At 45.7% G+C, this 27747-nt stretch overlaps 2 protein-coding genes across 17 annotated transcripts in view; one reads left to right on the top strand and one right to left on the bottom strand.

The window, feature by feature from the left end:
* Window positions 1-24420, top strand: SCN3B (sodium voltage-gated channel beta subunit 3). 5 transcript variants are annotated; one of them, XM_079954872.1, is made up of 6 exons: window positions 1-178; window positions 9842-10129; window positions 14153-14316; window positions 15317-15542; window positions 18120-18258; window positions 19217-19356. In XM_079954872.1, the coding sequence occupies exons 2-6, from the start codon at window positions 10105-10107 to the stop codon at window positions 19281-19283; spliced, it is 621 nt and encodes a 206-aa protein (XP_079810998.1). In that variant the 5' UTR covers window positions 1-178; window positions 9842-10104; the 3' UTR covers window positions 19284-19356. The 5 variants fall into 5 exon arrangements, with proteins under 5 accessions (XP_079810998.1, XP_079811000.1, XP_079810999.1 ...); XM_079954873.1 differs by lacking the exon at window positions 1-178 and adding an exon at window positions 1798-1816; XM_079954871.1 differs by lacking the exons at window positions 1-178; window positions 9842-10129 and adding exons at window positions 11909-12048; window positions 19839-24420 and having other exon boundaries at window positions 19217-19324.
* Window positions 23773-27747, bottom strand: part of GRAMD1B (GRAM domain containing 1B) — a 214431-nt gene continuing 210456 nt past the window's right edge. For all 12 annotated transcript variants that reach the window (XM_079954674.1, XM_079954677.1, XM_079954670.1 and 9 more), the window contains one exon: window positions 23773-27467. In XM_079954674.1, coding sequence (XP_079810800.1) covers window positions 27378-27467 — 90 coding nt within the window. In that variant the 3' untranslated portion in view covers window positions 23773-27377. The remainder of the gene's footprint in view (window positions 27468-27747) is intronic.

A 27747-nucleotide genomic window follows, 5' to 3' on the forward strand; every position in this document is an offset into this window, starting at 1 on the left:
GGCCACACCCCCATCTCCCCAAGCCATGCCTCTCAGTGGCTCCCTCTTCAAGTGCTTTTGCATATCTAGAAGGTGTCCTTTCACCAGGGTGGTGCCTCTTGCTTGTGTGGATGGAGAGATTTGCATGGAGAAGCCTCATTGCCTTTTGCATGGCTGGGACATCACCTACCATACAAAGGTAAGAGCCATATCCATTTGCTTTGCCCGCTTTGGGCCTCTGCCCTTGCCTGCTGCTTGTATGCAGCCACCAGTAGGCATGACAGTAGGCATGGGCTTCTTTTTTCTGACTTTGCAGTAGCCGGTTGGCAGTGGAAGTCCTTGGGGCCTCAAATTTCAGTGGCGCCCTGTGCAACACCAAAATTCAGCTTCCCCCCACCTCTCACACTCAATTCTACATAATAGTGATAGAGTCTTCTGCAACATCCCCAAGGCTCTGTGCCCAGTGCACCCAAGCTGGTTGTGCTCCCCTAAATTCACCTCTGGGGCTGGTTTGCCATGAGGGGGTGGGAAAAAGATATGATGTCCCTTTTTATCCTGTGCTGTTAGGGATGGAATGTTTTGTCAAGAGTGGGAGGCTCTGTCAATTTTGCTTTTCTCACTTTCTCATTATTTCTCCAATCTAAAGTTTTCCGCATTTCTGCAGCAATTTGAGGTTTTTTGGAGGGGGGAGGAGGAGAATCCTCATGAAAATTCATCAGGATTTTACTGCAAATTTCACCTAATTGCAGTGGTCACCAGTGTACACATTTTTTTTTTTTTGCAGGCAATTGCTTTTAATATAATTCAATTGTGTGCATATTGTTTTCACTAATATAGTCATTTCTATGCACACCCTAATATATTCATTTGTGTAAACGTTAGTCAGAGAAGCGTGAATTTTGAAGCATGACAGTTTTTCAATTCTCATGTTGTTTTGCAAGAGTGAATTTGATAGATTCACCTTTAAATGCAATCTGAATCGAGTTCCTTCCCCATCCCCAGATATTTCAGTTAGATGTGCCTCTTTCCTCCCCTTGGCTTCTTCCAGCTCTAGACTGGGCTTGTCATATTTAAGTCCAAATTGATTTGTATATTGATTTGTATATTGCCTGCTAGAGTCATCAGGGGGCTATGAAGTGTGCTTTTTGTGTGAAAATGGGAGTTCTTTTCCCCTTGGTTACGGATATGGAATCAGCTCTCCCTCCACCCTCACCTGGGAACAGCCATTGCCTCAGACAGCCTCAGTGGGAAAGATGGGAAGCAGAAGACTCATTCCATCAGCTTTGCCAGAAGCCCAGCTCCACCTGGTACGGCCTGCCCCTGAAACAACTCTTTAGAAAACTGTTTAGACAACTGTTTAGAAAGTGGTGCTTGAGTTTTGATTTTCCTCTTCCCTCCCAGTTCCTTTTCCCTCATGTGTTGTCTTGTTTCAGATTGTAAGCCTGAGGGTAGAGGCTGTCTTGTTCTGATTGTTTGTAAGCTGCTCTGGGAGCCTTTTTGGCTGGAGAGAGGGGTGCAAATACTCAAAAACAAAAAAATACAGTGGACGCTCGGGTTGCGAACGTGATCCGTGCGAGATGCACGTTCACAACCTGCAGTGTTCATAACCAGCAGCGGCATGTCTATGCACTCACGGGTTGTGATTCGGTGCTTCTGTGCATGCGCAAAGCATGATTTAGCACTTCAGCACATGCACAACCCCTGAAACCCGGAAGTAACCCATTCTGGTATTTTCGGATTTCGGCAGGTCCGTAACCCAAAAAAAACGCAACCTGAAGTGTCTGTAACCCGAGGTATGACTGTAAACAAAAGAAGAAAGTGAGGGGTGTGGCTGGAGGTTAGTGAGGGCAGTAAGAGAAGGGCGGGGGGGGGGAGAGAGAATAAGGCATTGGGACTGTGGGATAATGGAAGGAGGGAAGGCAGAGAGAAGCACTACAGGTCAGAGTCCAGAGGGGAAAGGGAGAGATGGGGGACCTGAGCAATGGCCGGGAGAAATAAAAGGGCAGTGGGGGGTGGGAAGGTGATAACAAGGGGAGACACAAGAGCAGTGAAAGGTGAGAGCCTGCAGAATGAGCTGGGGTGGTGTGAGAGGGCAGTGGAGAAGGGAGACAAATGGGTAAGAGTAAAGGTAAAGGGACCCCTGACCATTAGGTCCAGTCGTGACTGACTCTGGGGTTGCGGTCATCTTGCTTCTGATCAGCAAGTCCTAGGCTCTGTGGTTTAACCCACAGCGCCACCCGTGTCCCTCTCCAATACCCTCCAATGGGTATTGGTATTTGTATGTCTGTGTAATCAGGGAATCATAGAGTTGGAGGGGACCACAAGGGTCATCTACAGGTTCAACCCCCTACAATACAGAGATCTTTCTCCCAGTGTGGGGCTCGAACCCACAACTCAGAGATTAAGAGTCTCATGCTCTAATGACTAAGCTATCCCAAACAGTGGCATTTAAATTTATTTAGAAAAAATAATTTCATTGCACAATAAATCTAGCCCTCCCAAAATTATGTAGAAGTGGCAGTTGTATTACAGCAGGCTGATCAGCCACATAATGCAAGAAGGTGTCTCGGGTATCTGTAGCCCCTGATGGTGGTTGCTAAATGAATGTATTTAGCCTGATTGTGTATACACAATTTCCTGATTGTGTATTTTCTACATTTAACATGTAGAAAGCTGTTGTGCATTGTATGGTGCATAGGGACGCGGGTGGTGCTGTGGGTTAAACCACAGGACTTGCCGATCAGAAGGTCGGCGGTTCGAATCCCTGCGACGGGGTGAGCTCCCGTTGCTCGGTCCCTGATCCTGCCAACCTAGCAGTTTGAAAGCATGTCAAAGTGCAAGTAGATAAATAGGTACTGCTCCGGCGGGAAGGTAAATGGCGTTTCCATGCGCTGCTCTGGTTCGCCAGAAGCGGCTTAGTCATGCCGGCCACATGACCCAGAAACTGTATGCCGGATCCCTTGGCCAATAAAGCAAGATGAGCGCCGCAACCCCAGAGTCGGCCATGACTGGATCTAATGGTCAAGGGTCCCTTTACCTATTTAAGCTGTTGTGCATTGTATGGTTAAGTTAAAGTATATATATATATATATATATATATATATATATATATATACACACACATACACATAAAAAAATAAAAAAATAAAAAATACATACAAACAAAAATAGATTTGCTTATAACATTACCAAATAGTAACAATTCCACACATACCTTTGTTTTAACATCAAAACAGCTAAGAAGGGGAAGGAAGCATTTTTCCCCTTTTTATACCTACTTTGCAAATTATATCTTTGAAAAAAATAGGTCACCCATTCCAACACTGTTATTTCCAGTTCTCTTTTTCCATAAGCTGTTAACAGGCACCAATTATCTAATTGCACCTGATGATTCTCTCTGCTCTTCAGCATCTCACTTCACTGAACCAAATTTAACCACTCCCAGATTTTTCTGACCATATCCCACTTATCTGTTTTACAGTCATTTTTTTCAACCCCAATATTTAACACTCCAGCAATAGTCAGTGTGTGCAGAATCTGTGATCTGTCTATTTGTAATGCATCACCTTTAGCAGAATGTAATGGGAGCTGACTGTGTATTAGAGAGAGGGCCCAGTGGTCAATAGGCCAGTTGAAAATGTGGTCAGCAATTGTTAGAGTCAGGAGAGAACTGAGATCTTGGCAGCAGTCAGTAGGAGCTGGTCCCCCCCACTCCCAACCATGACTTCAACACTCCTATGAGAGGGTTTTTCGGATCCCTGGGACTCCTTGGAGCTGGTGAAGCAGCAGATGTTCTGAAGCCCTGGATTAATGTAGAGTTTGGGGAGGGGAGAGAGGAAGAGGAAGAGGAAGAAAACAGCTACCCAAACTGAAGGAAATATGAAGAGAATCCATTGTCAGCTGCTGGAGGCAGAATATCTCTGAAGGCCAGTGGCTGGGAATCAGAGGTGGGGAGAACGTTGTGTTGCACTTAGGTCCTGTTTGCAGGCTTCCCACAGGTATCTAGTTGGCTACTGTGAGGACATGATGCTGGACTAGATGGGCCTTTGGCCTGATCCAGCAGGTGGCTCTTAAGTTCTTATTAAGTGTTTCAAGCCAGCTGTTTGGTGGGATTTTAAGCACTCTGGAGTAGTTAAAAATCTGCTTGAGCCATGAGCCCCTCCCTCCTTGCATGCATGAATCTTCCAGACTAGCTCTCCGAGTAGCTGCTGTAACCTTTATAAACATGTTTAGAAGTCGGTGCTGCAGAAGCACATCACATTCTCAGGTTAGAGTTTCCCAAAGAGGGATCACTTAAAAAAAACTCATTTCAGCACTCATGAGATGCACAAACTTTTGCTGCAATCAGGAAATGCTTGTCTTATTAGTCCAGTCTCATTAAAAAACATGCCCAGAAGAAGGATACCATAAACCTTTGAGAATTGTTGCTAAAAGACCAGAGGTTGTCCTTTTGTTGCCGCATTCTTCCTGACAATGGCATGAGACCCATGGTTGCCCGTAGGAATCCTTTCATGCTGCTCCTTGCTGCCTCTGTGTGGCTAAATGCTGAATTTCACTTGCATCGAAGCATTTCCAGGTTGTATTAGGCTGCTAGGAATCGTTAGTTTACCATGAACGTTGATTTTGAGTTTGCTGTTATTGTCCTCTCTTGTCTTTTCTGTTTACTATAATACTTATGGGCGGATTTCATCCCACGTTGGAATCTGAATCTTTCGTGTTTTTGAAGAGCCAAATTTATCTCTGATCCCCACTCCCCATCACGTTCTTTACCTGAAGCACAAATTGAGCCTATGATCTCTCACACACACTGCCTTCTGCTATCATTTCTCTTGCCATCTCTCTATTCCCATCTTTTGTTAAATTTAATATCTCTAAGGAACCAATGAAGCACATTTCTCACACAATATTTAGAGAAAATAAGTGGCATTTCCTCATCGATAGGAGATCTGGCAGTTCTGAATTCCTGGAATTGTCAATGAATGATCTTTTTAGGGGGTGTCTCCTCCCTGCCTGTGAAATTACCTCTTCACTGAAGTGTGTCTCAATCCAACCTTTTAGATGCTGGGTTAAAAAAACCTCACCTTTTTTGGTACAGTAGGGTATCTAGACGCTGATGGGTTAAATCAGTCAAGCACAACCAAAATGATCAAGGGACTGCAGCAGCTCCCCTACAAAGAAATGTCACAGCATTTTGTACTTTTTGGTATTCTCTTGAATGTAAGATTTTCTTTCACTCTTCCAAAAATAGCCTATCTGGGGGGCCCAGTTCTGAATCTAGTCCCCCAGATTTCCAGATTTTCCCTCCTCTACACCTGCTATTGGCCTTGGGGGGAGCCCCAATTTGTTTCAATAGGAGCTTCTTATCCCTAAGGAGATGGAGACACAAGGGGCCACTGCATGGGCTGGAGAATTACAGTCCCTTTCCCCCCTGAGTGCAGGGTCCTCCTGTTATGAATCAGAGGACCCCACTGGCTTTTTGGGAAAAGAAAATATTGTGCTCGGAAGGCAAATTCCTGGATTAGTGCAGAGACTGTGGCTCTGAAAGGTATTTCTGTTCAGACTGGTTGTTGGTAAGTGATGTTTTTTTCATTGGTGGGGCAGAGGCTTTCTGTTTGTATGTTTCATTGTACCTGGGTTTTCAATGTGCTCACTTTGCCTGACAATCTTCAGGCACATTTTCACATGATGCTGATGGCTACATAAGCAGAGGCAGATTTAGAGGAGTTTCCCCACACTGGGCATCACACTGAGAGGGATGCTGTAGAGCATGCACAGAAGAAAATACAAGAAGTGGGGGGGGTGTATTGAATTTTGGCCTTGCACAGGGCACCACTGAAATTTGAAAGGTATAAGACCTGCCCTGACCTGAGCACTATTGATGACTCACATCAGGCTCACTACATATCTTTGTAGCCATCCTGCCTGACAAAGGAAGCTTCATGGAAGAGACAGCGCCACCTGCTGAGTCTTCATTCACCCTCTATGGATGGAAATGCAGAGCTGCACTGATAAAACACATCAGATGTGATTGTTCTTTGTGTCATAGCCACCACTAGGTCCTTCCAGCACCTGTAGTCTCCATAGGTGGAAGAATGGGCTAAGATCAGCCATGCTAACAGATGGCTTCATATGGAACTGTTCCTCAAAGCATGGGATGTGGTGTTTGTTCTCTGTATATTTCTGAGAAAGTCCCAGTGGTCCATCTGTCTAGAGACACACAGAGAAGAAACATGGAGTTCTCTTCCTTTCTTTTGGCAGCGAGTGCCTCCAAATAACACCCACAACTTTCTGAGGCCAGGGGTCGTGAAAGAATACTGTGTACAGTTCTGGTTGTAGAGTTGGAAAAGGTTCAGTAAAGGGCAATTAAAATGATGGAGTGACTTCCATATGAGGAACAGTTGCAGCATTTGGGACTTTTTAGTTTAGAGAAAGAGCGAAGAAGAGGTGACCTGAAACAAATCATCTCACAAGAAGTCCCATCTTTTGGGGATGCTGATTTATTGCACAAATCAACTTTAAAAGAGTGCCCTGAATTTGCTACTGTGTGGCCAAATACCACTAGAAAACAGCCACAGTATGAAAGCACCCTCACTATTTTGTGGAAATGATCTGCAATTTTTTTATTGGAAAGATATAGGAAATAACAAGAAGGTGGGGCACAGTAGCCTTCCCCTTTATTCTTTGCCCTTCTCACTGAGCTCTTGCCCTGGTCTAGTACAGAGCAGCATCAGGCGGTGCCTTCTACTGAGTCAGACCAGTAGAAGGTTTGAGGCAGGGGTCTCTTCCCAGCCCTACCTAGAGTTGCTGTCAGGGACTAAGCTTCCACATGCTAAGGCAGATCCTCCACCACTGAACTGCATCCCTTCTGCTGCTGGAGCCCTTGTACTTTTTTTGCCCCCTGGAGACCTCTGCTGAAGAAGGCAGACTCTATTCAGGACAGTCCTATCCCCAGATTTAAGCAGCTGAAAGAGTAACCCACCAGTACATGATGAATGGTGAGCAGCTGCTGATAGATCTGGGTCTCTCTCAACCCCCTGGCAGCCAGGAGTGGCAAGGCATGGCTAACATTTCTCTTTGCACAATGAATGGCATTTCTGCAATTGTTCTAATGGATGGCAGGGAAGCCATCTGCCAGTAACCGCATGAGGCCCAGGCATCCCTGCTCAGGTTTTCCTTCTTGATTCTAGCCTATAATAAGGCATCACAGAGAAATCAGAGGAATTGTTGAAGGCAGAAATGTTGGGCATCTTTGATCATCCCCCTCTTCTTCTTCTGCTACAGAAGTGTCAGACTGTGTGTGTGTGTGTGTGTGTGTGTGTGTTGTGTGCCTGTGTTGCCCTGGATGGGATGGTGTTCCCATAGCAACCCCTGCACAGAGAGCGGTTCCGCTCTCTGTAGCATTCACAATTCATATTCATCAATGTTTCCAGTGCGCTCTGTGTGTGTAAGTGTGTGTGTGCTATCTCTGGCTGAAAGACCAAAGAGGGCTGAGCCTTCACCAGCCATACAGGGACCTCTTGCCCTTTGGTGGGGTGGGGGGGAAACTTTCTCCTGCAAAAGAGCACTTGCTTAATGAGAATACAGAAGGCTGGAGGAAATGGGGAGTGGATAGCAGTGACTTTAATGACAGCTTCTGGCTCTTTCTTCGCAGAATGTCAGTCGGATGGAATGAAAGCAAGTGCGATCGCTGTATTAAAACAGTGAGAATCAGCCAAAAAAAATAAAAAATCTGCACATAGAAACTTAAGAAAACCAGCAGCCCATCTAGTCCAGCATCCTAACCTACCTCACAGGGCAGTCATGATGATAAAATGGAGAGGTGGGGGAGAGCCATGTATGCCTTCTAAGATGAAAGGAGGGTAGATATGTAATGACAAATGCTGTACATAAATAAATGGCTACTTTTTGCTCTGCCTCTTGCTCAGGCCCAGAAAACTGTGGTGGCCAGGAAGAGGTGGAGCTGATTAAAATGGTGGTCAGAAGGTGGATCATGAATAAGTTATTGTCAAAGGACCCTCCAAAGCATCACTGCTTGTTCACAATGACTGGGCACCTTTTGAAATGGTGGTGTAAGACAGACAAACAACTCCTACTGGACTTCGTTTGCCATGAACATCTTGAACAGGAAACATATTCTTGCCTGGCACCCACAGACTCACCATGCCTTGGCCTTGGGGACAGAACGGTTTACTCCAGAGAGCCAAAATTTGCCATGTTCCTGAGAGCGAAAGTAGGCCATTTATAGGAGTTGAGTCAGAGTGTTCCATCCAGGTTCTTTCTTAATCACAGGTGAAAACAGCCTGTCTTTCCTTAACGGCTCCTGCTCTGTGATGAATGCTCTCTGCTGGCCCACATCCTCTCTCACATCCAGGGGCTTGCATTTCCTGACAGGAACCTGGCCTGCTGCAAACAGACATGACTTCACAGTGCTTCTGTGAGCATATGGCTGTCAGACAAAAGTGCAAGCCTCTTGATTTAACAGATTCTGAAGATCTATATAAAGCAGTGCTGAGCAATATCCACCCACTAGGCCCAGGATAGATTATATGAGGTGAACTGCAGACAAAATGCAGATGACTCCAAGAGAAAAAACAAATAAATAGATGATCACATGTTTCCCAGGCTTTATTTAGTTTTGATATCTCCAAGGGAAGAAAAAAATGGAAGTTTGTTTTTTTTTTAAAAAAAAATGTAATTGGTATGCATAAAATGATTAAGAATTTGTAAATAATACTAATAGAATGACAGAGTTGAAAGGGCTTAAGAAGATGAGGAATCTGCAGCCCTCCAAGTTCTTGAGGAATACAACTCCCATCAGTCCCAGCCATCATGGACAATGTATTCAGGATCAGCAGGCAGCATTCAACCAAGTAATTATGGCACCCCTGGCAGATGTTCAGGGAGATGTGCCTTTTTTCTTACATAACCGAAGAACAGGGTGCCATGTAACATTAATTCAAAATGTGTTGTTTAAGCAAACATGATCCCTTGTATTTAGCACATATCTGCTCTTATGTAAATATGTGCCTTGAGATGCAATGAAGCCCACAAACACAACCAGGTACGAAAGAAGTGGAAATTGCATTGAGGACAGGCATGTAGAGCTGATTGATGCCTTCTAAAAGCCAACCCCAGGCAGGGATATAACTCTGTTTTCTAGCCTGCTTGCTTCAGATAGCAGCAACTGCTTTCCAGGGAAGGGAGTAACATTTACGGCGTAATACATTTATTCTGAGAACTGCTTTTGATGTGTAGGCTTGGCTTAAAGAGACACGACAGCTGGGTATGCTTAGGGTTTCTGAGAATAGCCCTCTCTCTTGGCCAGGTCTAGTTTGGAGGCCAGCCATCCAGTGGCCCTTCTTGCACTTTCTTGTTGCCAGAGACAAGGCGGTGGGAACTTTCTACTTCTATGAAAGCAGGAGAGGGGGGTTTGAAATACATGGTTGCAAAATCATCTAATGGCTTTGGTTGGCTTTTCTTTGTGTGTGTCTTTTTTACTGGGATCCCTCCCTCCCCCCCAAGCCAAATCCATCAGCTGAAGCTGGATGCAAAAGATAAACACTTACTAACAAATTAAATAGTTCTGAGCCCAGGAATATGATTTGGGTACTAAAACTGAACTGAGCACACAAAATGCCCACTCCACTTTCGCCACCTTCATAACCACAAGCAGCATCAACATCTTTCTTCATTCCAGCAATGCAATTGGGTGGGAGCAGGTCATTTAGTTCCTGTTGCTCTTAAACAACTGAGAGTCTGCAGTCCTTGCCAATTTACTGCAAATCAACCAGCAATCTGTCAGTATATCCCCGTCTACCCTGGCTTGATCTAATGAGCATCCCCTCCTTCTAAATCCATTCAGGTTTGACCACAGACTGCCCTGCAGCATTGGAGATGCGTGTGATGGGAATTGTGGCTCCTCTCCAGATGGAAAAGACCCAGCCAGCTCCTGCCACTAAACCCTTTGGGCACAAGCCGGCTCTATGAGAACAGAGGCTTTCTCAGCATTTCCAGCTGTAAGAGTGACCTTTGGAGCTTTCCCAATGGCAGTCACATGGACTTGTTACAGGCCACTGCTGCCACTCCAGACTAGCTACCACCTTTAGGAAACCACAGCAGAGAAGCATGGCTCCCCTGCCAGGGAACACTGGTAGGATGCCAGGCACCACTCTGGAAGAATGGCAAACAAAGGTGATTGACTTCATGGGACTGGCCGAGATGACGGGCAGAATCCGTGACCAGGGGAAAGAGACAGTGGAAGAGGACTGGAAGAAATTTAAAATATATCTCAAAAATAATTGTAAAATTGAGGAATGTTAAGATGTCAGGGGGTAAGAGGTAAAGAATTGCAGCAGTAATCAAAAAAACTAAAGGAATCTTTATGAAAGGGAATTAAGATAATGGACCTAAGGGTTGCTAAAGAACTATTAAACAAGGATGCAGGGATGGGGAGGTATGGGGAAGTCAAAAGAAAGAAGGGTATGAAATGATGAGATTGAAATTATACTGTCTTGTATTGTTTTTGTTATCTATCTGAAAAATGAATAAAAAATATTTAAAAAAAAAAAAAAGGATGCCAGGCACTGACACTCAAACACTGAAGAACATCCCATCAGATTGCATGGAAATCATTTAGGACGATGAGCACTTTGGGGCTCTGGAGGCAGCAGTCCCTTCAGCCTCCCTCTCTTTCTCTTTTGCTCTCCTTGCCAGACTCATTTTGTTCCAGAAAAGGGTATTATTATTTTTTTCCATTTTGCCTGCTGCTGTTTGCTTATGAAAGATTTCAGCAGAGAAAGTGAACCTTGGATTTGGCTACGTCCACACCATACATTCAAAGCACATTTAAATTAGTGATGGATTGGCTGGATTTATATCCCACCTTTTATCCAAGAAAATAAAGGTGGCACATGGTTCCTTCCCCACCCCCACGCACAACCCTGAAAGGGTGGTGTAGATGTGAAGAGGCTCTGGGAGCAGCTGGCTTGAAAAGAGGCAGGAAACGCCCCACCCACCCCCAATTCTTCGGGAAAAGGGAGTCTCGCTCTCCTGATGGGAGGGGGACGCCTGCTTCTGCCAAAGAGAGGTCTGCGCATGCTTGTCCTGAGGGGCTGTTCCCAATCCAGGCACGGCTCGGAGAAGGGAGGCGGCGGCACTCCTCCTCCTTCTCCTCCTCCTCCACCCCCCTCGCGCTCTCGTAAGGCGGGCACAAGCCGTCCCAGCCACGCAGAGCCGGCGCAGGAGGCTGGGCTCCAGCACACGGCTTGAGATGCATTGTTCCTGTGGGGAGGCTCGGAGCTGGAGGTGGCGGCGAGGGTGGCGACGGCGAGGGTTGGTGGCTGCGGAGCCCCTCCATCTCGGGCCTCTCCCCGTCTCCCTTCGCGCCGCGGGGCTGTAGGAAGCGGGCCCAGCGGCTCTCTAAAGACCCCTGCTGTCCTCCGTCGCTCGCCTCCCTTCCCCCGAACCGTTGGGCTGAGCACAGGCGGGGGCAGGGCAGCGCAGGCGCCTCCAAGGGGCTGGTGATGCCCACAGCTGGGGAGGGTCAGCCGGCGCTGGCGCCCTCGCCAGGTAACCCCGACCCTGTCCGCCCGGCGCGGAGCTGTCCAAAGAGGGCAGAGACCCGCAGGAGCTGTCCGTGGTGCTGAAACCTTCTACGCAGGAGCCGCGTCAGTTAAAAGTGCGCCGCTGCCCTCCGGGAACCCCATCTGCTCCCATCGGCGAGTTCCAGCCCAGCGCCTCCTCCAGCGCGGAGCTGTCCAAAGAGGGCGGCGACCCGCGGACTCTTTCCCTGGTGCTGAAAAGCCTTGCTAGAGGAGGAGCGCCAAGAAGTGACTTTGAACGGTGCACCTTTGCCCTCCCTGATCCCTGCCTCCTCCTGGCCCGACTGCTCCCATCGGTCGGTTACAGCCCAGCGCCTCCTCCCCCTCCCGCCCGGATCCAGTTGCGCGGCGACTAAGCTACTAGATCTGGTGGAGAAAGGAGACCCAGCCGAGTCTGCCTTTCCAGGAGCCATGGCTGCGCTAACGAAGGTGGCCGCCGCCTCTTCCCTGCTGGTGGTGGTCCTTTGCGGTAGGTGCTTCCCGCCTGCGGTCCAGGAAACCATGTGAAACGTGTGTATTTGTGAGACAGCCAGAGAGAGGGGTTCCGTTTCAGTGGGAAGGATCCCTGAGAAGGTCCTCTATGAAGTCATTAATTGCCGAGTTGCCCCGGGGGCCTGAGCAGCTCCTCGAGAGAGAGAAGGGTTGCCATGGCGAGCTATTGTGCACCACTTTAATTAAGTAAGGGGAGGGTTGTGGTTGTTTCCCGGTTGGACAGAGTCAAAGCGCAACCATGGGCCTCGTGCACTTGGATCTGCACGTGCACGATATGGAGTGAAGCCGGAGGAAAATTGGTTGCAAATTGCAATGACTTTCATATTAACTTTCCTTCCCCCCACCCCACCCCAAGGAGGGCCTTAGGGAGCTGCCTTCTACCAGTCAGATCGCTGGTCTATCTAAATCAATATTGTCCCAAGGTTTCAGGCAAGGAGTTTCTTCCAGCTCTGCTTGGCTGGTGGAGATGCTGGGAATTAAACTTGGAGCTTGCTTTCTCTCTAGGGAGTCTTTAGAAAAGGAGGCAACAGCCCAAGTACCTTTAAATTCCCATGTCAAAACTGAGTTTCAAAGATGTTTTCAAGGGGCTTCCAACCATTTCTTCTTCTTTTTACATTTTTCCTCCAAAATACAGCTGCAATAGTGAATCCAGCAGTATTCAGGCAAGACTTTGGATTCCATGCTGTATCTTAGAACACAGCAGTTTGGCTGGAAAGCCTTACAGAGAAACAACCCCTTAGACTGTGGATCTGTCCCTTGTCAGACCACCCAGTTAAACTGTGGATCCCAAGGCAACAGAGGAACAGCTGGGAATGAAGCCTGTAAAAATGGATAAACAGGTGTTGGAAGTGTCCTAATTTCCTAATTTGGCTAAAATGTGCATTCAGTTTTAAAATGGCTGTCTTTTCTACATTCCCTGAACAACATTCTCATAGGTGTACAGAAATGGTACAGGAGGGGATTCAGAAATGCTTTCAGAGTTCTGTGCAAAAATGCTCTTCAGAGTAATGTAAATGAAACCCCAGAGCAATGTGCGGGCTTCTTGGCTCGAGGAAGTTGGAGATGTTTTTCCTGAACCCCATGTCTCTTGGGGAAACACTGGCACTGTTTGCTTAGCAAAAAGAAGCTGTCGTTGTTCAGTGTCAGTTAGAAAGGGTACAGTAAGCATTATCTACATGCTTGGCTAGTAGCACTTAAGAGGGAAACATTCAAACTGTTGAGTAGGATCTGACTTGGTGCCAGCTGTTCACATGAACTTGCGCAAATTGTGCTATGTATAAGAGATCCAGAATGATACTAATTCTGGCATCCTGATTCTCACATAAGAATGGTGATGAAAAGCTCTGTCGAGTCTGGTAGACTGCAATACTGTGTTGGGGATAGGACTTTTGAGGGGGGGATTTTATCATTCATATTTTATGCTTCTGCCTTTTTTAAATGTTGTGAGCTTTTAGGATGAAGTAGCCTTTTACAGATGTCATGTGTATAGAAATATAGGTTTTCATAATGTGTTTTGCAGTGTCTCTGGGGAAATGTGAAGAACATAATATTAAAAAAAGAACCTGGGAGGGAGAGGGGAAAAAGAAAGGTGACATTTGCCTTTCTGATTCAAAAAAGAACTTGCGCTTCTGGGTTATATAACCTCTGGTTGGTTGACTGTATGTCACATGTGCTTCAAGTGTAGCCCAAATAATCAAAGCAACATTGAAATCTCACAATTCAGATTTCTGTGTTGGAGGAATGAGATGGGACACTGCATAAATCTGCAAAGCACTAGTAAATTCAGCACCAAGTTATTATTTAATGTGGATTATTGGTTGAGATCAGCATAGGATGGAAGGTTTTTTGCAAATCCTGATATTTAATCCATTCTCAATGAATGCCAGTGTTGAATTAAGAGATTTATTTTCACTGAGAATCAGAAGCGCCTTGAATAACAGATTGTTCTCTGTGTCGCTCCACCCCCTCTCCATGTGTTTGTGTGTTCCTCTGTCTTTTTCCCATCTTGGAAATGGGTCCCTCTCCCAATTGCACTATATGCTCACATATCCAAACTGGGCTGCTGATCCATGGCTTTCCAGTGGGTGTCTGCTCTTCAGTCTGCGTTGAAGTACCGTCAGAGACAGAGGCAGTCCAAGGGTCACGCATGAAGCTGCTGTGTATCTCCTGCATGAAGCGAGAGGAGGTTTCTGCCAACACTCTGGTTCAGTGGTACTATAAGACCGAAGGGGGCATAGATGAGCCTGTAAGTATTGCACTGGGTGCCTCTAGCTATGAGCCTATGAGATGAGAAATGGAAAAAGGGACCAGGAGACGTTATTCTCTTCCTTGATAAAGGGTGGGAGGAAATAAGGTGAAAAGGATAAATCTCAGGTAATGGGTGGCAGGGAAAACCAGCAAAATGAGGATCATTTGCAAATGCATAGGTCTTCGCCTATAACTAGACATTTATTAATAGATGTTTTGATGAGGGTGCTATTCCCAACAAGATTCTCATCTGGGTCCTCAAATCCTATTAGGTGATCTGCACAGGAGGGTTTGCTGCGAGGAGGTCAGATCTCCTTTCCTAAAAGAGTTGCAAGGACTGAGCAGGAATCTTACCAACCATCAGCTTCAGGCAGGCTAGATCAGAAAGGTTAAATGTCCTGAGAGCTTAAATGCTGTTCACACATCTTTTCAGAAGCTCTCCAAAATATTTACTGGTCCGGGAACTCATCATCCTGGCAAAACAAAGTGCTAAACTCCAGTTTATTCACAGAGCAGCTGAAGAAAACATATTGGTGTGATAAATGCTTTTGCACTGCTTCCTCTTTTTCTGTTCTGACACACAAGGACAGCTGTTTTTAGACCTCAGTTATGACACCTGGCAAAGCACCCAGTGTTGGCCACACTACTGTTGAGATGCCCCTGTAGCATAATCCAAAGAGACTATCTGTTCATGTTTATTCTTGGGGATCATGTGTCATTCTCTCCTGCTCTGCACTATTGCCACCTTATTTTCTTGTTCAAAGGGAGAGTATTAAATGCCAATCCACACATGCATTTGTCACATGTTTTCTTTGTATTCCATATCCATTGGAGCAGGGAAGAAGAGTTTAAGATTAGCGAGGGCTCTGAAGAAGATCTTTAAAAGAAGACTTTTCCAAAGAAACATTTTCAGCAGTCTGGTTTTGTTCCTTGCAACAGAAGACAGCACAAAGGTCTGAAAATGACAGCATCCTTCCTTATTCTGCTCCCTACTACAGATCTACAAGTACGAAAATGAGAAGCAGGAACTTGGGAGCCGCTTCCGTGGTCGGCTCCAATGGGACGGGAGCATAGACATGCAGGATGTGTCCATCTCTGTGCTCAACATCTCTTTGAATGATTCGGGGATCTACACCTGCAATGTCACTCGGGAATTCAACTTCGAGGTTCATCGACCAGTTGTCACCCGCTCTACACTGATCCGTCTCACGGTGGTGGAGGAGGGTATGAAGGATGACGGGCATGTCCCTTAATTCTGGTGCCTCTTGGCAGTGGGTCTCTTGCAGTCACACACAAGATGGTGATGCAGAAGTTGGTATTTTGTGTAAGGAAGGGGGAGAGACTCCTCAAGTTTCAAGCAGTTTCTCCCACATAGCCTGCATTCCATAAAGCAGGCTGAAGGATGACTTCCTAGGTGACCCAGAGACACTCGCTGTGGGGGCTGGTTAAACATGGATGGCATTTTATAGCCTTGATGCCAAATAACCCTTAAACTACTCTGACTACTATGTGGGGGGAGGGGGGGAGAAAAGGTGGACATTTTCTCTGATCCATAGAAGGGACACACAGTTCAAACTTGCAAGGGCCTGTTCATTTCTTACTTCCTTTAAAATACAAGGTATACATTTAGTGGAAGAATTAGGCCTGAAATCTTTTTGAATGATTTTCACTCCATGTTAGTGAGCTGAACAAACGAGCAGCAATATTTGCATGTGTACAGTTTTGCCTTCAGAAAACTTGGTTCCAAAGCTTATTTTGGAGCTTTATCTCACCATCCTTTTGTCACCATTCCCCACGAGGGACTGTTGGGGAGCCGAGGCAGAATGTAATGAAATGGGGCTTGTGATGGACTTGGTGTAATAATATGTATATGGCATTGTATTCCACACTGGCCAAGTTTTAGACCAGATGTTAAAATAGTCCCTTAATTCAAAACTATAGACTTTTGCTTCTGTCTACCCTCTAAAACAGAATCCTCCCACTCCCACAAAACTTTTTGGTCATTAGGAAACTCATGTCTTCCATATGGCACTATAGTTTTAGTTCAGAGTCTGTTTACCTGCAAAAATAGTAGAGGTTCTTTCCCACCTCCAGTCACCCCAGATTTGAACTCAGTTCACCACAGTGTTTATCATAAGAATGTAAGAAGAGCCTGTGGCCCACCTAGTCCAGCATCCTGTGCTCACAGATGCTTATGGAAAACCCTCAAGCGCAGGAGCGCTCTCCTCTTCCAGCATCTCATATGCATAAGAAGTATTACAGCTTCCACCCATGAAGGTCACTAGTGGCTATTGAAAACCTCCTCTTCCATGAATTTACTCAATCCTCTTTTAAAGTCATTCCAATTGGTGACCATAACTGCTTCTGGTTGGAGGAAGTTACTCTCTCTCTCTCCCACTCTCTCTCTCTCAAATCTATCCTGAATCTTTCAACATTCAGGATGTCCATTAATTCTAGTGTTAGCTCTTCTTTCTCCATGTCAAGCATAATTTTATAAATGCCCACTATGTCACCTCTTATTTGTCTTTTCTCTGAACTAAAAAGTCCCAAGTCCTTGTAGGGAATCACATCATCATTTAGTTTACTTCAATGAGTCGTCAAAACTGGGCTCATTGGGGGGAAAGGGTTGTCCATAGGCTGTTCTCTAATGGCTTGCTGAGACTGCCAGTTTCAACAGAAGCAGCGCTAAATGATTGTTGAACTAAATATGGCTCCCTCCTGTTGCATCTCATTCCTTACGCTGTGTCTATATTGTTTTTTCTCTCTCTCCCCCTCTGCCAACAGCTGTGTACCCCTTTCTCTGTGTCCTTATTTTCCTCTGTCTCCTTCCCTTGCTGAAGATCCCTCCCTGAGTTTCTTGGTGGTTCTGTTTCCTTGTCTTCAGCACAATATAGAACATCTGCAAATGGGGAAGTAAAGAAACAGGAAACAAAAGGAGAGCCTGTCAGGGTTCCAGGATGGGCACAGACGTAGCTCTGTTTGTCCCAAGCAAAGTATGTCATCTGAGCGACTCTGCACGTTTGCGCATGCGCTAAGGAGAACATATTGAATCGTAGAATAATAGGGTTGGAAGGGACCCCAGGGGTCATCTAGCCCAACCCCCCTCAATTGCACCTAAAGTGCATGTGCAAATGTCAGCCTTATTGCCAATGGTGCAGTGGGTGGCACCACAAAGTCTTCTAAGAGACGGTAGAACCTCAGTTGTCTCACCCAGTTCTAGTGGTGATCCTGCTTTCATTTCATTTAGCCTCTCAACGTTTTTTGCTTACTCAAAAGCTCTGATCCTCCCAACACTTGGGAGTGTTTGGTTATAATGTGCATTACATCATGTTCTGCATGAGTATTTCATCCAGATTGTAAAGAATGACATGGGGGCACTATGGTCTATGGAAAAGAAATTCTATACATTGCTCTGCAAATAGCCTGAGGTTGTACTGTTCTACTGAGGTGGTGGTACAGTGGGATCCTTGCTCAGTTTGCAACCACCAGCTGGCGAATGGGAACTGTGTGTGTTTAGGTTCCTGGCTGCAGGATACCAGTAATTTTCCAGTTGGCACAATCCATTCCATGAGCCGATAGGCATGCAACTGCCTACTGGGCTGGCACAGAGCTTACAGTCCAAGCCAGAAAAGAGAGCCGCTCAGTTTCTGCATGGCAAATTACTTCCATATAGGAAGATATAGAAAACCACACAAGCTCACAGGTTTCCAAAAGATGGCTGCAAAGCAGGACACCATGCTCTGTGGCCCACCAAGGTGGCTTTGCTCACGTGGCTCTTTCCCTTTCTTGTCCCCTACACAGCTGGAGAAGACTTCACATCTGTCATCTCTGAAATAATGATGTATATTCTCTTAGTCTTCCTCACTTTGTGGCTGCTGGTAGAAATGATCTACTGCTACAGGAAAGTTGCCAAGGCAGAGGAGGTTGCTCAGGAAAATGCGTAAGTGAACATAAGAATGTAAGAATAGCCCTGCTGGGTCGGACCAAGAACCCATCTAGTCCGGCGTCCTGCTCTCACAGTTGACATCCAGAGCCCCCCAAGGGAAGCGTGCAAGAAGGACCTGAGCTGTGGTTTCCAACACTTGGTATTCAGAAGCATTGCTGCCTCCAGTTGTGGAGGCAGAGCATAGGGTTGTGGCTAGCAGCCATTGATAGCCTTCTGCTCCGTGATGCTCACAAACAGCAGCTGGTCCAACATGCAGCAGCCAGATGATTGACTAAGATTTTAAAATGGTGGCAAAGTCATCTCTGTCCAAAAGAAGATAGATCCAGGAGCTGATACAGGTACCTTGAACTAGAACTGGGCGGGGGGAGCTTTAAACTTTGCCCCTGCCAAATCAGAATCTGAATCCAGTCACACATCCTAGGGCCCAGCTACTTGCAATGGGAGGAAAGCCATTTTCTCTCATTCAAACAGCAGGTGTAGCAGCAGTAAGGATTTCTATTTCTATCGGATGGCAGAGGCAAATGGTTAACCCCAGACACATACACACCACAGTCCAAATCTGACTCCTCATCTCCCATGCTGGATTTTAAAAAAACAAAACAAAAAGTGAGCTACATTATCAGCATCACATCTGTTTCAGGAAGATTTTAATGTTTGGTGTTTTGTTGTGTTCCTTTATATTTTGTGGAAGCTGCCCAGAGTAGCAGTTAGATGGGTGGAGAATAATGATGGTGATGATGATGATGATGATGGTGATGTCTGGTCCCAAGATCTTTTGTCCCAAGATCTCCCCTTTTAACTGGAGAGCTCAGCAAGGCTCAAACCTAGAATGCTCTGGATGCCACACATGTGCTTTCCTACTTTGCTAAAGTCCTTCCCCATATAAACCTCTTTTTAAAATTGCCAGTTCAGGACTTTCTCCTTGAAGTACACTTTTCACCTTGCTCTCCAGGACTGACTACCTCGCCATCCCTTCAGAAAACAAGGAGAATTGTGCTGTGCCAGTGGAGGAGGAGTAGAAGATGAAACCACGTAGGCATACAGTGTGCAAAAAAAAAAGGTGAAAAAGCTCTGTGCAAATCACATGGCAGCAGGGGAGGGCATTGGCTGCCTAGCAAATCCAAATCTGTGTGCAGGCACCACCATGGGGGTCATTCATGATCTCAAGGCCCAAGGAAGCTACTGAGCATATTTGAAAATGTTCAGATATGATCTGTGGGTGGAATGTGGATTGCCGTAGACAGGTCTGCAATAGTTCCAAGTGACTCTAACAGCAAGAACTCTTCCAGAGATTGTGGAGTAGAAGACATGGTGCCATCTTGAGATTTCCCCCCTTGTACATATTTTGCTGAAGGTAAGAGTCCAAAGCAGTCTTCCTGATAGAGAATTCAAAGTACAAGAGACATAAAACAAAATTAGGGGATCCAAAAGGTAGGTAATTGGTGATGCACTAAAACTCCTCTCCTACGTGTGACTTCTACAAGCAGGGTGTGTGTTTTGCTCATGCAGGTTTTCATCTAATCTTCTGAAAGTGGAAGGTGAATCACAGTCTAGCTCTTTTTCCTTGTTTTCAGGGACTCGGCAGACACAAGGAGTTAAGTCACTGCAGCCAGGTTTTGCAGGAGCCCAAGACCAGGAACCATGAGGAAGTGTACATTTGTTTCCGTTTGTCTGGAACATCGCACTGCTTTGACTTCATGGCTCTCATTCCTTGAGCAATCAGCCCATTTGTTAAAGACTTTCCTTTGAGGCATGCAAAGTCGGGGGGGGGGGGGAGAGGTGCAGTACCTCCTCTGTTGCCCATCACCTCAATGACTCTGTAAATACTCACTCATCTCTCGCTAGCACAGACTTTCTTTGGGTGCATTCAGACATCACAGCTTCCTCAGCATTAAGTGGCATTCATTTAGTCATCATTGCTTTTGGTGTTAATTTCAGTATGATGCCCCAGAGATGTCACAGAACATGCCCCAGATTTTCCTAGGGAAGCAGATAACAGTGGGTCTGTTTTGGCCAATACCTCCAGGAGCAAATGGAAAGCCAGGCAGAAGCAATACAGTAATTGAACTGTTTAGTTTTTCATGAACCTGTGGCACAGAAGGAGGAAATGCTCGAGCCAGAGATGTTTCTGAGGTACATAGTGCACTGCTAAAAGAGTGGTGATATTATACAGATACTAGATTGAGCCCTGGGGTAGGAGTGTGGCCATGAAGCACCCTCCCTTTGCATCGTATGTGATTTCCATGTTGCAACACTCCATAGTATGTCATATACTATGTGTAAATAGGACAAGAGTCGTTAACTTGGGCATTCTGTGATTTAGTCAAACCCAAGCAGCAAACTTCTAAAATAATTTCCAGCAGGATTCAGAGGGCAGTGGCAAATAACCACTTTGCAAAACATGATGTTGTGATGAAAGTTTAAATTCTGCTTAGTGTTTGACGCAGTGGCCGAGATGCCCAGAATTGTAGGGGCTTTAAGTCAGGTCAGGTGTCCTTTCATGTACTTGAGAGACTGAAGCAGGATGGACAATTCTAATTGAAGGATCGGTGGAAGATGGCAACGTGAACCTTCCATTTCAAAGAGAAGCACTGTGCTTTTAATAACCGCACGGCACTGAAAAAAATTATTCAGCTATTCCAATCTCAAACAAAGCCTGCCACTGCCAGTACCATGTTATGCCCTCCAATTGCCATATACTATTTTATTATCAGGCAGGGGGTGATGTAATTCCAGGTCCACAGGCCTGATCTGCCCCCGCTATCATATTTTTCTGCCCTCTCTTCCAAGACCCAACCAATTTTGGCAGCAGCAAAGAAAGAGGGGAAATAACACAGAGGGCCAGCCCAGCACCCAGATAGGGGTGCAAATCTCTCACTTCCTGGTCATCAGACCAACTTTAATGAAGAGGAAGCAAGACCCACTGCCATCACCCTTAACTGATCTGCACAGATCAGCTGAAGAGGAAGGCTGTCTGCCTTTGTGCATAAGACAGCATGGGGTGGTCACAGCCACAACTTGTCCTTGGAGGGTTGGGCCAAGGTGGGTTTCTTCCCCTGGGCCAGTAAAAGGCCACCCACCCATTAGAAGGTCTGCATAAATAAAATCTAAACTTCTATCTGGTAATGGTTTGTTTTGGGGTATAACACTGAGCACAATTTTTCTTTTCAGCAAAGGAATCTGAAGACTGTGCAGGGGGGCAAATATTAAGCTTAGCTGCTTGGTAGGATCAGATTACAGTGGTACCTCGGGTTACATACGCTTCAGGTTACAGACTCCGCTAACCCAGAAATAGTGCTTCAGGTTAAGAACTTTGCTTCAGGATGAGAACAGAAATCGTGCTCCAGCGGTGTGGCAGCAGCAGGAGGCCCCATTAGCTAAAGTGGTGCTTCAGGTTAAGAACAGTTTCAGGTTAAGTATGGACCTCCAGAACGAATTAAGTACTTAACCCGAGGTACTACTGTATTGCCTAGACTCGCATTATTTTCTTTTACAGTAAATGACAGTATTAGAAAAAGCATGAATAGCAAAGTACTTTGCTGTAGTTAAAGACCACAATCCACCACAAAGACTCACTGTAGACTTAATGGCAAACCATGGTTTGTTGCTACAAATATGAGTGGCAGGGTTATGCTCCCTTCCCTCCCTCTGGCATGCTTATCATTTCTCTGGGGAGAGCTAAGCCATGAGCCCAGATCGTCACAGCAGCAGAATGAGCAGCGTTGCAATTGGAAGTTTCTGAACAGATGTTGCGTGGCCATGTGCCAGGGTTTCGTTAGGGGTTGGACTAAATGACCTGTGGGGGACCTTCCAGCTCTAAAATTTGATGAGTCTACGATTCCTCTCTAGGAGCCCACAATGGTTCATTCAAACCACATCATGGTTTAGCTTAGTGTTGTGTGTGAACCAGGTCCCTGTCTCAGTAATTTTTGGAGCAACCCTGTAAGCCTTTTTTTTTACTCCCCCCCCCCCAAAAAAAAGGGATAGCAATGCTGATGCTACTCAGCAAGCATATACCTGTACTAATTCATTAATCTTATTTATGAAGCTTATATCTGAAGCTTAGAGCTGTAACTCACCTTCTTCAACATGTCACGCTTCATGGAGCTACTCAAATTGTGAACCAAAGCAGCACCCATAATTCCACATGGCAAAGGGTCCAGCTGTCATGGCCACTTTAAGCGCACTCCATCACATCCTGCAGAAAGTAACAATGGAGGAGCTTTCTTCGCACTAGGGCCTCCTTCTTGATTTTGCCCATGATTTGCCATTTAACCCTTGGGAAGTTATCCGAGCCTAATCCAGTTGAGTCTAAATCCAGCCTCTGCATTCTTTACCTGATATAATAGAATCTGGTAACACCCTCAGCTCTTGAGGTGGAGCAATTAAGTAGCAGTTCTGGAACCAGGAAAGCTTCAGAAGAATGAATGATAAAGATAAACCCCTTAACGTTTTCTCTCCCACACAACTACTTCCATAATTCTTTAAGAAATAACACTTTCTTCCGCCTGCCTTCTAATGCAGTAGTTCATATGGGATTTCTGACGGTGAATACAACCTCCCTTGGTGGGATGCCTTACATGGGCATACAAAGGTAATCGTGTACGATGTCTTCAACTCAAAAGGTAGACTGTGTCTTCTGTCTGTGATGTGTGTGGAAAAGGCACAGGAGATGTAGAAAACAGACAGCAAAATAAAAAGCAAAAGAACCCACATGATGCTTTTTCTCTCTCTTTTGTTCATTATATTTTATTCATACTCTTATTCCATTTCCCCCCCTAGCTACTTTACATTAAGATTTTGGCTTTGTAGCCTTTTTTTTAAACTCCTAGTTTCTAGCAGTCAAGTTTGTGGTTGTTGTTTTTTTTCCTTTTAAATCAATTTGTATACTAGACTTTGCGCACAGCGCAAAGTTTTTATTATAGTTACAGAGTCAGACACACAGACACAGCCAGACAACTCCTACAGACACAACCAGGGGTGTCCTTCTGCACATCAGCCAGAATTTTGTCTTCCTACCACAGACCCTTCCAGCTGTGGGAAATATTTGGGAGGTGAGGAAGGGCTAGGGCCTCTGGTCTGTTCCCTTTATGTCTCCCCCCCCACCCCACTCCCCACCCCCACCCCTCCACCAATAAAGGTGTTGAAATGTAGTCAGGAAAACTGGCACATCTGAGAAACAATTGTCAGTAACTAAGCCAGATGTTCATGCTTAAGGTGGGGGGGGGGGAGGAAGAGAGGTGGGTTTAAGGTCATCAGCACCACCACACAGGGAACATTATAATGAAGTGGCTGCTCATTTCTCAAGGAAGCAGTCACAGAAATCACTCTCCCAAACTCCAGAGGAGATTGAACAATGGGGAAATCACCCAAGCAGCTTCCAATCCTTTGCTACATTATGCCACCCCCCCCAAAAAAAAAAAAAAAAAAATCCAATGCAAAGCTCAGGTTGGGAAGCCAGTCCTTCAAACCTTAGCAACAAAAACTGGCCAAAATAAAGTGAGGTAATTAAAAATAATAATAATAAAGATGGGTCAGAGAGAGAAGATACTCTGAGCCATGTGCAAATGTGATTCCTTCGGAAGGGAGTCTGCCTCCCTAGCCGCATTCATTTCAGAAGACACTGCTGTCATGGGGAGGAAAGAAAAGCATGGGGCAGCACCAGGCCAGCCCTAGAGGGTGCCAAGAGCCTGGGAACTCGAAGGAAAGGGGAGAAAAGGAAGTGGAATAAGGGCAGAATGCATAGAAAGGTGAATTGCTACCAGGTTTCGCCTCTTTTCCAGTGGTGAGGGGAGAATATATCCTAGCAGAATCTGCTAAAGATGAAATGGTCACACTCTCTCTCTTTCTCAACAAGGTGTGTGGCTGAAGCACAGCAAGTCAGGGTGAGTGGCAACACTCCAATTTGGCTGATTAGCACATCTGGAGGAGGTTAGGAAGGGGGTGTTATGGCACAAAAACAAGAGTCACCTGTGCTTTTGGTAAGCATGAGGGAGATGCCAGAGAATGAGAGAAGAAATTAGGAGGGGGGGGGCATGGAGAACAAAATCTGAGAACCAACCACCCCCACCCCCCACTTGTGCAACAGAAAGGCCATTGTGCAGGCTGGGTGTTCAGCTCTAGCATTTCCTCCACAATAACTTGTTAGGCTTTTTTTTTAAAAAAGAAAAGTATTTGAGTCAGTCCAATTAATGAAACTGAGAAGGTGACAATGGGCCTGAGAAAAGAACAACAAATTGATCTGTGCCCCAAGGGTGATTGCTTTATAGGTCTGCTGGCGTCCTTTGCAGCTATGTTGAACTCGGTGGAGATGAAATCGCAGTATCAACTGGGGGCAGGAGAATGCAACTAATCAGTCGCAAAGCAAGTGTCCTCTAAGGATGTCCTTCCTCAAAGGAATGGTTTGCCAGGAAGTGGGTGGGATGCAGGAAGAGCGCAGGTACAACAGATCCTGCATCCTCATTGCACCTTTAACTCATAAATGATAACCAGATTGTAGCATCCTTAAGAATACAGAGAAGGCAGCACATCTTTACCTTGCAACACCAATGAGCAACCCAGCAGGGAGGGTAGTTATATGCTCCAACTCAGTTCAAAGGGAGAAAACACCATCTTTCCTGTCTCTGATGGGGAAACTTTTGACCCTCCAGATATTGTCAGGCTGCAACTCCCATCATCCCTGGTCATGCTGGCTGGAGCTGATAAGAGATGAGGTCCCAACAATGCCTAGAGGGTAACTGATCCCCCATCCCTTAAAAAATCCAAATTAGATGTGCCTCAGTAAGACTGAATTAGGATCTTAATCCTGTCTCCCCAGAGCAGCAGAAGCCTTTCCTCCAGCTGCAAAGACAGCACCATGCAGAAACACAGGGATATTCCTTCGTCCTTGCAAATCTGCTTGCTCTGCAAAACTTAACAGGGTGGTTCTGAACACAGGAGATATGCATGCAGGTTCAGTGCCCTTTGACAGGGATATCTATTGCCTTCCTGCACAGTCGGTAAGTCAAAGATCCCCAGCCATGGGAAAACTCTATGGGGTCAATGTGGCCATTACTCCAGAGAGAGGGGGAAAGTAAAACTCCCCTCCCCCCACCTTCCATGTGCCTTACTCTGTTCACAAAACACACAGTCCAACCATGGGGGCAGTGGCGGGAGGTGGGATCTTGGAAGAACAAGTCTGACCCTCTTAAAGAGTTTGACACGTTGTTCACTGAAATAAAGAGGCAGCCATTTTGGATCAGTGCTCAGTTGAGGGGAAAACAGCCCTTGAACTAGGACCTAGCCTGTAAAGGGGGTGGGGGGTGCCTTTCCAACCTGTCCTTCAAACCACCAGAAATGATTCTTGCTGACAAAGATATGTTAGAAAAACCAGTGAACCACACTTTCTTGTGAAGTCTATACTGGTGGAAAAACAATCTTCCCTCCTCCTCTTCTTGCAGAACAAAGTAAACCCTACAGGAGCTTAATCTTCTGGGGCCCTGACTTCTATAATTGCCACTTAAAAAGAAAAGAAAGCTTTTAAAATATAGAACTGCCATTTGACTCCAACTAATTCCAGATCATTCTAATTTGTTGTTTGAAAAGTTCCCAGCATCTTAAAACTGGATGTTTTGCATGTTATTTCCCCAAAGCAGTGGCCAGGATATGGTCTAAACTCTGTATTTCTCCTGTATTTGTTTTGCTTTAGGTCACCAACACTGGGCTTGATTCTGCTACCAAAGGGTGTTTGAGGGCTTCACTTGATTAAAGAGAGTCGTCAGCAGCCTACCAACCTGCCCACCCTGAAACATCACCCCAAGACTATTCTTGGTCCCTATAACTTATCCTAGAGACAGTCATGCATTTGAGAAGCAGCTGCATCTGCCAAAAAGATCCATTTGTCTGCTTAGGCAGTAGCAATTTCCTCATTTAGTAATAAGGGGCTGATTTTCTTTCTGCACTTCTCCTGGATGCAGCGGGACACAAAAGATGCAAATAATCCATGCAAAAGGAGCTCATGAACCGGGTTGAGGACTTCCAAGCATCCAAGCTCGGTACCATCAATTCATTTGTTTTCGGGAAGAGGGAAATGGGGGGATGGTTTTTCTTTATGTGAAACTTGCTTTGGGACCCACCCCCACTCCGGTAAGGATATATGTGTATAGCCCTTGCAGTGAAGCAGCAGTTTCCTACGATATACATAGATGGAAATGCAAAAGCACAATGATCAGAGGGGTCTCCGACACCAAAAGGGGACACTGTCAAACTAAAACGAGGGGGGTATACATTCACCTAACTCCTCCCATTGAAGAGAATGAGCGTCAAGGACTGAGCTGAACCTGGGAGTGTTCAAGAAGCAATCCCTGGCTACCTGTATTGCAAAACTCGCTCCAGGACACAATGAGGTTGCTACGCCCTCCTGGGGGGCACGTATTTTCCACTGGAGTTGCAGAAAGGGGTACGGGAAGCATGCACCAAGCCAGGTCAGCATTAAAAGGATAACCCTGTAAAAAGGAGGCTGTGAAGCAAACAGTTGGTTGATGGGCTACCCAGAGCCGTTCCAACAGAGCTTGCCAGGAAAAAAAGTGATAGCAGCAGTTAAGAGGGTTCATCCTGCCAGCCTCAGCGACTATCCTGAGAGCCAGAGTAGACAGTATCTCCTATAAGCAGCTTCTCGCTTTCAGTAAAATGTGGAGGAGAGGGTGAGTGGGTGGGATCTCACGCCTTCTGATTCTTTCCTTTGGGTGAAATACCCCTCAACACACACACCCCAGACGGAGAGAGAGGGAGACAGACAGACGGACGGACAAACAGATACTAAGAGAGGTGTGGGGGAGGGCCCCAGGATGGCACGGGGTGCACTTTCCCACAATGCCTCAGTGCCGGGAGAGCACAACCCGGCCGCATCCTGCCCCTATCCCAGATGACACTCCATTTCATCCAGTGCTGGAGGTCAGATCAACACACCACTCTCTCTTCTCAGTACGTAGGCTTCATTTTTCTCTCGCTCTCTCTTTTAAAATCTGTATATAATATATATATATATATATTTATATTCTGTATATATATATATTTATATATTCTATGTACATGTATTGCACACAGTCCTCTGGCCGCACTTGGGTTCCTGTCTGCTAGTGGAACCGTTTCCGTTTCTCGTCTGGCTCCGGCCGATATTCACGGGACCCAATTCCATTCTGGAGGTTTACTAGCGAGTCCTTCATCTGCAAGACCAAAACATGGGAAGGGAAGCTTTCAAATACTGCTGTGCTGTTTTTTTCAATCCATATTTTAACAGATTTGCTTTTGACATTGTTTTAATTCAATTATAGTTCAGTTACTTTCTAACTATCATATTTGCGTGATTTTTTAGCATTCCGTTTTAATTTTCATAAACTGCCTCGGGTCCCAGTTCTGGGAAAAAGTGGGGCAGAAATAAATAAATAAATAAATAAAAACCAAACAAACAAACACACTTGCATATATAGACTTCCCTGTTCATTT

This window comes from Podarcis cretensis (assembly GCF_951804945.1).
Source record: "Podarcis cretensis genome assembly, chromosome: 15".
Lineage (NCBI taxonomy): Eukaryota > Metazoa > Chordata > Lepidosauria > Squamata > Lacertidae > Podarcis > Podarcis cretensis.

Bases quoted from the DNA above. Each gene is read 5' to 3' on its own strand.
- SCN3B (XM_079954871.1), top strand. From the start codon at position 11,991: ATGGCTGCGCTAACGAAGGTGGCCGCCGCCTCTTCCCTGCTGGTGGTG. The intron at 12,049-14,152 runs GTAGGTGCTTCC...ATGGCTTTCCAG, and splicing joins GCTGGTGGTGGTCCTTTGCG to TGGGTGTCTGCTCTTCAGTC. The intron at 18,259-19,216 runs GTAAGTGAACAT...CTTGCTCTCCAG, and splicing joins GAGGTTGCTCAGGAAAATGC to GACTGACTACCTCGCCATCC.